Here is a 10,554-nt window from a genome sequence, read left to right as displayed (position 1 = left end):
GCTCAATTTTGGCAAGACATAGCGCATTCTGCTTGCATCCCGGCAGCGCCTCCACACCTCAGCTGCTGACGCAATAACCGTTCATGGCTGCACTATTCACCTCACCAATCGGAAACCTGTGTCCTTTTCGACTCTCAGCTATCCTTCAAACCCCACATTCGTGTTGTGACCCGTTCCGCCTTTCTACACCTCCACAACATTGCCCGCCATCACTGCTGCCTCTCACTGCAGGCCGCTGAGACACTGATCCACGCTTTCAATACATCCTTGCTTGACTACGCCAAATGCCTGCTCACTGGACTTCCCGACTCTTCCCTCCACAAGTTGCAGATTATTTAGAACTCTGCAGCTCATGTACTCTCCCGCACCAGGCTCTGAGAACCTATCACCCCCTTTCTTGCCCGGCTTCACTGGCTCCCCATTCCTCAGAGAATCGAGTACAAAACCCTCATTCTCACCTTCAAGGCTCTCCACGGTCTTGCTGCCCCCTACCTCTCCAACCTCATAATCCCATATCAGCGTGTCCTCTCCATTTCCTTGGTGGACACTGGCTTTCTTCAGATCCCACGCACTTCCTGCACCACCATTGGCAGTTGGGCATTCAGCATCTCTGCTCCCACAATCCCTCCGCCTCACCTCTTGCCTCCTTCAAGTCCCATCTGAGGACCTTCATCTTCAACTATGCCTTCGGTTGAAAATTCAACTTATCTTAAGGTGGGAGTATCTCTTACTGCTCTGGTTAATGGTCCTCCAGATAAATTGTTCTTTCCCTTTTGTGGGCCTGAAAAATGGTCACTTGGTTTGCCTCTAAAAGTAGCCACTATGTGAGACAATAATTTCCACCATTTGAGATATTTTGCCATTGTTGGTCACTCTAACCATTTCTTTTTCCTTTATTTAATTGAAGAAAAGATGAAGAGCAGCCACAACTCAGCTCGTCCAAACGCTGAAATGTTTGGATTTGATGATGAGATCCTTGAGTGGAGTCCTGCCTCGCAAGCGAGAGGACCTTGGTTCAATTCCTGGGCAGGGTGAACTATTCAACAAGTTTCCTAACTCCACATGCCTCAGTTTACTAGAGATAAGTAGGAAACTGGTAGTTAGCTGATTGGTGGATCGCTTTCCGGGCAATTCTTCAATTAAAATAATAATAATTTGGTAACTCAATCCACAACCATAAAAGGGAAAGACTGAAGTTTTACCCCTGATTGCCTTGTTGAGAGGATTGTGGTATTTCAAAACATTTTGATTGAGCAATCTTTGTACCTGTTTAATGGTCTTCAGGTGATGGAAAAACCACAATGACACTGGAATGTAACATCGTCAATAGGAAAAAGTGCTGTCACCACATTGATGTTCTTGAAATACTCTCTGTAGGTGCTATTTAACTTTGATATGTTTCAACCCAAAACTGTTCAGAGGAAAACATATCTGTCAATTCCACCTGGATTTTCACCACCACCACCAACAACTTGCACTTATATTATGCCCTTCACACAGGGTAGCATCCCAGAGCGCTTCAATCTAAATCTACTCTATGAACGTAGCAACTTCTGGATGCCACAATTAGTCAAGTTCTTTTGTCGTGCTTTTTTTCCTCGAAAATACACTTAAAGAAAATCAGCTTCAGAATTAAAAACAGGTTTAAGAATTTGATGAATTCTGGTTCTTGTGAAACGCAGCAATTATAGAGTAAATAGAAACCTGAGTTGAATTTCCACCCTCTGTTAGGAGGGGCAGTCAAATGAACAAAGCTGCCTTCTAACACGTTTCATTATTGTGCAATTTTGACAAAAAAAATGCTCAAGGGATTTTCTTGAGAAGTTAATGTTCCTTTGATGCAAGTAAATGATTGATGCAAACATGTTCAATAATTCACAGCAGAGACATTGGAAACTGTTGTATGGCACCCTAATTAATGTAAAAACCATACCAGGACATACATTTAAACAGTCGTTAAAAAGCACATTTGAGATGTCTTGTCGATGTGGTAAGGCGCTATATCAAAAATGTAAGGATTATTATTAATAATAGGAAATGTGATGAATTTCTACACGTGTCAGGCACCCGGCTGACCAACATATAACTCATGTACATGTAGCAGCAGCAAAACTCATAATGACTAAGCAATTTCTTCAAATACGCAAAGCATCGAATAAAGCAAATCATTGTTCCTGAACATGTGCACCAGAGTTGCCATAGAGGCAGTAAAAACAGACGGATTTGTCTCATGGGCTCTTTACTACTTCCTCTCAGTGACAGACCATTAAACGACTTTTTTATCTAACGCTAAAAATCTGACAGCGACAATCCTTGCGTTTGATGTCGCGCCTTATCACGTCGTCGAGACATCTCAAAGCGCTTCAACGGAATATACCGCCAAGTGTTTTCGAAGGGTGGGGGGGGGGGGGATTTTGTTGGGAAGGAGTTTGGGAGTGGGGGGGGAGATGAAACGAATTAATATTTATCACTTCATTGCCAGTAAACACCTGAGTGTAAGACGTGACCTTGAGAGGCTGGAAAGTCCCTGGCGCCTGTCCAGGGGAGGGTTGCTTTGGGGGGTTTGGGAGGAGGCGATGTCAGTTTCAGTAGCTACTCCCTCCTCCTCCTCCTCCTGTCCCTCCTCTTCCTGACCATATAAATAGCAAAGGCGCGAGGGTGTGAGCACCCACAGGTTTGACAGTGTACAGCAGTAGTCCTCTCTCTCCCTCTCTCTCTCTGGCAGTGTGAGTCATGGTGAAGAAGCGAGTGGCTGTTATCCTGTCCGGCTGTGGGGTGTACGATGGCAGTGAAGTACACGAGTGCTCAGCGGTGATGGTCCATCTGAGCAGAGCTGGAGCAGAGGTAACCCTTCACAGCCTGAGCTTAACCTTGGACCCCCCCCCCACCCCCACACCACCACCCCCACCCCCCACCACCCCACCACCCCCCACCACCCCCCACCACCACCCCCTCCACCCCACCACCACCCCCACCACCACCACCACCCCCTCCACACCACCCCCACCACCCCACCACCACACCACCACCACCCCCCCCCCCCTCCACACCACCACCCCCTCCACACCACCACCCCCCACCCCCTCCACACCACCACCCCCTCCACACCCCCCCACCCCACCATCACCCCCTCCACCCCACCCCCAACCCCTCCACACCACCACCCCCTCCACACCACCACCACCACCCCCCCCCCACCACCCCTCCACCCCACCACCCCACCACCCCCATCACCCCCCCACCACCACCCCCCCACCACCACCACCACCCCCTCCACACCACCACCCCCACCTCCACCCCACCACCCCCACCACCACCCCCCACCCCCCCCCCCACCACCACCACCCCCCACCCCCCCCCCCACCACCACCACCCCCTCCCTCCTTTAACTCCAGCAGCCTGGCTCCCACACCCACGCCATGCAAAAGGTTTCTTACCCCATCCCCCCCCCCCCCCCCCCCACCACCATCACCCCCTCCACACCACCACCCCCTCCACACCACCACCCCCTCCCCCCACCCCACCATCACCCCCTCCCCCTCCACCCCACCCCCACCCCCTCCACACCACCCCCTCCACATCACCCCCACCCCCTCCACATCACCCCCACCCCCTCCACATCACCCCCCCCCTCCACCCCACCCCCACCCCCTCCACACCACCCCCCCCTCCACACCCCCCAAGAAACTAAAACCTGGTCTTAACTTTTTTTTCCCAACGTGGCTTTTATGTGCCAACCATCTTTCCCGACTCGCTTCCTTCTGCGCTTTTTTTTATTTTAGCCTTTTTTTAAATATATATATACATATATATATATATGTATATAAAGTTTTCTTTTGCAATTGAATGAAGCTGCTTCCCTTTCACTCTTGCATTGCCTGTTTCCTGCATTCTGTGCTGCTTCCGGGTTCAGATTATTTTGGGCTTCAGTCTGTCATGTCATGTCATGTCATGTCAAGCCTTGAGTCATGCAACCATACAGACACAGGAGCAGGTCATCAGACACCAGACAAAGACATTCCCTGTTTGAAAGAGTCCTCTGTCAGTCTCTCTCCAGCCTAAGCCTTGCAATTGTTTCTTTTTTTTTCTTTTTTCAAGTCAATATCCAATTTCCTTTTTGAACCAGTCCTGTAAACCCCTGTGTGTGTGTATGGGGTGTGTGTGTGTGTGTGTGTATGGGTGTGGGGTGGGTGGGGTGGGGGGTGTTGTCTGTGTCTAGCGGGGTGTGGATTGCACCTATTTAGGGAAATGCCAGTGAAATTCACCACTTTAAGCCCACCCTGATTTTCTCTCTCTCTCCTGTCTCTCTCTCTCTTTGATCCTAGGTTCAGTTCTTTGCCCCCAATGTGCAGCAAATGCACGTTGTGGATCACGTCAGCGGCCAACCGACCGAAGATAAGCGCAATGTGCTGGTCGAGAGCGCTCGCATTGCCCGGGGTGATATCAAGGACCTGACCCTGCTCTGTGTCAATGAGATGGATGCCCTCATTGTCCCAGGTAAGATCTGGGAATGGGATTGTGTTGGGTTATCTTTATTTAAATCAGTTGCACGCCAGAATCATTTTACAAGGACAACTTGCATTTGTACAGTGCCTTTGATGAAGGGCAGAGTCTTGGAGCACTTAACAGTGGCCTGAGCCTGATGCTAAGCTGGGTGTGGTGGGGGGGAAGGGGTGTGGGGGTGACCATAAGCACAGTCCATGGAAGGTCTTCATTCGTGATCTAGAAGAGGGGGCAAGGTGGAAGGGATTGGGGGAGAGAGTTACAAAGTTTTGGGTGAAAGCATTTATGCAGTAGTGCATAAAGGCCTAGATCTTGTGTGTGGTGTGCGTGTGTGTGGTGAGGTGGGGGGGAGCAGAGAAGAAATAAGTTTAATTTTCCAAATAATTAAAAAAACTCTTGCAAGAAAAATTATTGCCAGATATCAAGCATGGTATGTTTACAGTATACAGAATATCTCTCTGTATATTGTAGCACGAGTGCCATAGCCCTAGACACAGAGGGCTCTGTCATAATCTGACCCATAATCTTTTTTATACCTTTTACACTATGATTTATGATTTCAGCCCCTTTTAGCCTGTAATGTACATTTTGCCTTAATTTAAAAATTGTGTGAACTTCCCATTATTACATTTTATTATTATAAATTCAGTCTCGATTTGGAACTGTTTTTTTCCATCCACAGTTCTTAAAAGGCCTGGTTTCCAAAGTAAAACCGAATTTGTGAATTTTCTACAATTCTGCATGATATTTAAAAAAAATTAAGACCAAGCAAACATATGATAATGTAATACAATAACAATCCTTGCATTTGTTATAGTGCCTTATCATGTCTTTGAGATGTCTCAAAGCGCTTCACAGAATATACTGTGAAGTGAATCAACACTATTTTGTGGGTGAAAATACAGGCTAAGGCAAGGTAGAATTTCTTGGGCTCAGTGTTGTCGTAAACAACACCTGTGGTGCAATGCTAATAAGCATTTAATCCCTGTGTGCAGGTGGGTTTGGGGTTGCTAAGAATCTCAGCAGCTGGGCAACCAAAGGGAAAGACTGCACCGTGGAGACATCGGTGGAAATTGCTATGAAGAAATTTCACGCCACAAAGAAACCCATCGGCTTGTGCTGCATCTCTCCAGTGCTGGCGGCTAAGCTCATCCCTGGCTGCGAGCTGACTGTGGGCCAGGACACAGAATGTGAAATGTGAGTAGGAGCAGGTTGAAGGCTTGCCAAGTGAATGTTTGTCTCTTATTCACCTCTCTAGAAGCACATTGTGGTTATTTCAACAGGTTTTCTGACCAGCTTGAGCTCTTCTATCGAAAGCTGCTAGTGTTCAGTTTTTATCGTAACTATTCGTGGGTAAAATGCTGTTAACAACAACTTCATTATCTCAGACCTACATTATTTGGAATAGCAAACTGTCAAAGCAGTGGGATGCTGGATTGAGTCTATTTATATTTATAGTTAATGCAAAGTGAAATTCTGTCAGACAAGTGTGTGTGTGAAGAATTCTTCCTCCAGAAAGTGCAGAATAAGATTAGTGAACCTGGGTTCAGTGCACACCTAGATCTCACAGCTAACTGAATCAGCAGCTGGGGCTGGAAATGCCTTGTTCATAAGTTTTAAGGGCATTATTTTTGAAGAATGAAAGGAGGTATCTGTAAACTGTCTTAAACACAGTTACCAAGTTTGAGGATCTTGGAAGGAAAATAGTTTAGTGCTTTAAAATGTGCTCCTATTTATTTAAGAAAGCTAGTTTAACATGTTAAGGACAGGATTGAAGGTTATTTGGGGAGGGGGGATGGAAAACAATTTTATTTATTGTTTTGCTTGCATGGAAAAAGAAATTCTGGATTTGGCCTGTAATGTTGTAATGGAAAATAACCATCATGCAGTATAGTGGCGCTTCACAATTTGTGCAAGTGTTTTTTATAGAAACATTTTGTCGCTATTTTTGCCCACCCATCCCTCCTGGCAGTTTAACTAATTATTGTCTCTCTCTTGTCCAGGTGGCCCTTTGCTAAGACCGCTCACTCAATGAAAGAACTGGGCTGCAAACACATCAACAAGCATGTTCATGAAGCCCATGTAGACAAGGCAAATAAGTTGGTGACCACCAGCGCCTTCATGTGCAAAGCCCCGATTCATGAAATTTTTGATGGCATTGGGGAGATGGTGAAAGAAGTCTTGAAGCTTGCCTAGAGTTGTAAATTGATGGATTTTTTGGAGGAAAAATGTATTCCACCAAGCTTGTGTTCTAGAGGTGCATAAATATATTGTTTGTAAACCCACTGTTAGAACACATGCTAATCCCATTATTTTTTTCAACATGACTTACTTGTAAATGAGACACCTGGTACTTGGCAAATTTAGGTTTGCTTTTTTGCACTGTTGAGGATTAAGGAGGTTGATGTTTCAGTCTGAACACCCAACTTGTATTGTAATATTAATAAAGAATTGCTCTGAAAATGGATGTTTGCTTTGATGTTAACCACCTTCACATGGTTTGAAAGTAATGTGTACAGTCTACAGTTAAGATAATGCATCTGATCTATAATATAATAGTCTACACAATTAGCTACAGTAATAACCACCCTATTAACACACAAACTTCCCTGAAAGATTTATGCTGCTTCAGTGCGATTCCCTATCAATGGAACTGGATAAAGAAATTCCTTCAGCCCATCCAATCTCTTCCTTCCAGAACACGCACCCAACTTCGCTGCCCCTATCACAACCTCAAGCTGCTCTTAACTGGTACCAGGAACCTGCTGAGTAAAGGAGAAAAAAATTACTTATGACTGATTTTGTTTTCCAAGAGTAGGCAATTCAATAAACTCAGAGCCCAAGTTCTTTATCGTTACAAAAACAACTTGGATTTATAAAGTGCACTCCATTCGGGATGGCGTCTCAGAGTGCTTCACAGTAATGGATCCCAGGGCCGAGCCAAGGGGAGGGGAAAGAAAGTGACCAAAGACGCGGTCGAAAAAGGTCTTCAGCTGAGATCTGAAAATTGGAAGAGAGGGGGTGAGGAAGGGAGTTCCAGGGCGTCAGGGCATAGTGGCTGAAGGCACGGCTGCCGATGGTGGAGCGGGGGATTTGGGGGACAAGGAGGAGGCCAGACCGAGTGGAGCGAAAGCAAATGGGCACTGTTGTGAGGAGAGAGGAGGTCAGAGAGGTAGGGGGGGCAGAGGAGTGGAGGGATTTGAAGACGAGTGAGGATCTTGAGGTTTATTCTCTCTGGGACAGGCAGCCAGTGCAGTCTGGCAAGGACTGGGGTAATTGGGGAGTGGAGTTTGGTGTGGGTAAGAATGCTGGCAGCAGAGTTCTGGAAGACCCAGATTTTATAAATGGTAGTAGAGGGGAGACTGGCGATGAGGGGATTTGAATAGTCCAGCTGAGGTGACAAAGGCATAGACCAGGGTTTCGGCGGCATTTGGGGAGAGGTATTGGCGGAGATGGGCGGTGCGTCAGAGGTAGTAGAAAGTGGTGCTGGTGAGGGACCAGATGTGGGGGAGGAAGGATAATTGGGGGTTGAACTTCAGGCACTGGCAGCATCAGCTTCCATGGCTGCACACTGAACCTCACTAAGCCAGTCAGGAATCTGGGTGTCTTGTTTGACCCTGAATTGTCCTTTCTCCCCCACATCCGTGCCATGACCGGCACTGCCTACCACCACCTCCGCAACATTGCCAGACTCTGCCACTGCCTCACCCCTCAGGCTGCCGAAACCCTTACCCCTGCATTCGTCACCTCAAAGCTTGATTATGGGAACTCCCTCCTCATCGGCCTTCCCAACTCTTCCCTTCACAAGCTGCAGTTCATCCAAAACTGCAGCTAGTGCACTCTCACGCACCAGGCTCTGTGACCCCATCAGTTCCACCCTCGCCCGACTCCACTGGCTCCCCATCCCCCAGAGGATCGAGTTCAAGATCCTCATCCTCACCTTTAAGGCCATCCAAGGCCAGGCACCCGCGTACCTCTCTGACCTGCTGACTCCCTACCTACCTGCCCGCTCCCTCCGTTCATCGGGCTTCATTGGTGGCCGGGCTTTCAGCCTCTCTGCCCCCACACTCTGGAAACTCCATCCCACAGTCCCTTCGCCTCGCCTCCTCCCTTATCTCCTTCAAGGCCGGTCTCAAGACCCTTCTCTTCGACCGTGCCTTTGGTCTCCCTCCCACCTCTGCCTTCTCTCACCCCTATACCATCCCTCCCCTATGCTCGGGCCCTGACACCTGACTGTTCAACGCTTTGGGATGTCCTCACAACGTAAAAGGTGCTCTATAAATGAAATGTTGTTGTGGTTGTTGACGCCTAGGTGACGTAACTGTTCGGAGAGTTTTGGGGGGAGATTGGGTAGGTGGAGGAGGTGAGAGTATGGCTTCTGTCTTGTCAACATTTAGCTGAAGGAAATTTGCGCTAATCCAGCTCCTGAGGTCTGACAGGCAGGCTGACAGAACATCAGGGGACTGGGGGTCGCAAAGTGAAGTGGAAAAATAGAGTTGGATATCATCCATATACATGTGGAAGTGTACGCCATGTCTGCGGATGACATCCCCAAGAGAGAGCATATAGATTAGGAAGAGAAGGGGGCCAAGGACGGTCATGACAGGAGCTGATGATGGGGAGGGTGAGGGGGACGGAAAGGGGGTGGTGGTGGGTGACAAGAGGCAGGAGGATGAGGTTGCCTGGTGGATATATATTTTTGTTGAAAAGAAGTCCATGATCTCCTCGAACTTGGCAATAGATGTGAAGATGGAGGAGGCCTGAGGGGGTGCACGGAGGAGGTAGTGGGTGGTGGAAAAAAGGACTTTGGGATTGTTTTTTGCCTCCAAGATGGTGTTGAAGTAGAAGGCCGTTTTTGCACCTATCAAGGAACGGCGGTAGCTGTGGGGATGCTCGAGCCATAGTTGATGGTGAACTGTCAGGCCAGTTTTCTGCCATCTGTGCTTGGGCATCTGGTTTGGGTTTGATGCTATTGCAGGTTTATACAGTTCCATTTGTTTCCAACCCCCATTGTTCTTCCCCATTTCCAACCCCCATTGCTCTTCCCCCGTTTGATGTTTCACCTACATGCACCAATGGGTCCAAATAAATGTGTTTCCTGGTTGGGATTCAAAGCTAGACATGTTCATCACAAACAACAAAATAGATTTCATGTTGGCAGGATGTCCCAAGGCAATGGACAGACAGAGTTTCGGACCCGAGTTGGGGGTCGGGATCAGGGAGGGTGGAAGGCGGGGGGGAAGCAGGGTGATTGAAAGTATGGTCAAAGAGGAGGGTCTTGAGAAGGGTCTTGAAGGAGGTAAGGGAGGGAGTGAAGCGGAGGGTCTGTGGGATGGAGTTCCAGAGGGTGGGGGTAGAGTTGCAGAAGGCCCGCCCGCCAATAGTGGGGCGAGCGAGGCAGGGGACGTGAAGCAGCCGGTGCTTGCTAAGTGGAGGGAGCGAGTAGGATAGTAGGGGTTAGGAGGTCACAGAGGTAGGGGGGAACAAGACCATGGAGGGCTTTGAAGGTGAGGACCAGGATCTTGAACTGTATACTCTGTGTGATGGAAATCCAGTGGAGTCAGGTGAGGATGGGGGTCATGGAGCCTATTGCGGGAGAAGTTCTGAGTTCTGGATGATCTGCAGCTTGTGGAGGGAGGAGTTGGAGAGACCAACAAACAAGGAGTTTGCATACTAAAGCCACCTATTGTAGCTTCAGTAGGAGCTAATACTGAATAAAAACAAAAATACTTGCATTTCATATAACTCCTTTCACATCAGTAGGCTCTCAAATTGTTTTGAGGGGTTAACTTTAATATGTGACTATATTTTGTAAGTGAAGGGAGGTCATTTCGTGCACAGCAATGTCCATGAAGTGAACGATTAATTTTAGTTGAAAGACACTGGGAGAAACTCCCATCTCATGGGATCTATAACCTTCATAAGAGGCAGCAGGTGGTGCCTCAGTTTATCATCTCAACAACAACAACCTGTATTTATATAGTGCCCCTCACGCAGGGTAGAGTCCCAGAGTGCTTATCTAGCCAAAAGACGACAAGTCCAAAATCCACC

General features: G+C 47.9%; 1 protein-coding gene across 1 annotated transcript; it reads left to right on the top strand.

The window, feature by feature from the left end:
* The first annotated feature begins 2,675 nt into the window (after nt 1–2,675).
* si:ch211-153b23.5 (ES1 protein homolog, mitochondrial-like) lies at nt 2,676–6,962 on the top strand. Its single transcript, NM_001292959.1, is given in 4 exon segments — nt 2,676–2,844; nt 4,326–4,497; nt 5,499–5,700; nt 6,507–6,962. Coding segments are annotated over 4 exon segments (678 nt in total). The 5' UTR covers nt 2,676–2,733; the 3' UTR covers nt 6,700–6,962.
* The last annotated feature ends 3,592 nt before the right edge of the window (nt 6,963–10,554 follow it).

The sequence above is a fragment of the Callorhinchus milii genome, unplaced genomic scaffold (genome assembly GCF_018977255.1).
Source record: "Callorhinchus milii isolate IMCB2004 unplaced genomic scaffold, IMCB_Cmil_1.0 Scaffold15, whole genome shotgun sequence".
Lineage (NCBI taxonomy): Eukaryota > Metazoa > Chordata > Chondrichthyes > Chimaeriformes > Callorhinchidae > Callorhinchus > Callorhinchus milii.
Note: the sequence above shows the minus strand (reverse complement) of the source record. Positions and strands in the feature narration are given on the sequence as shown.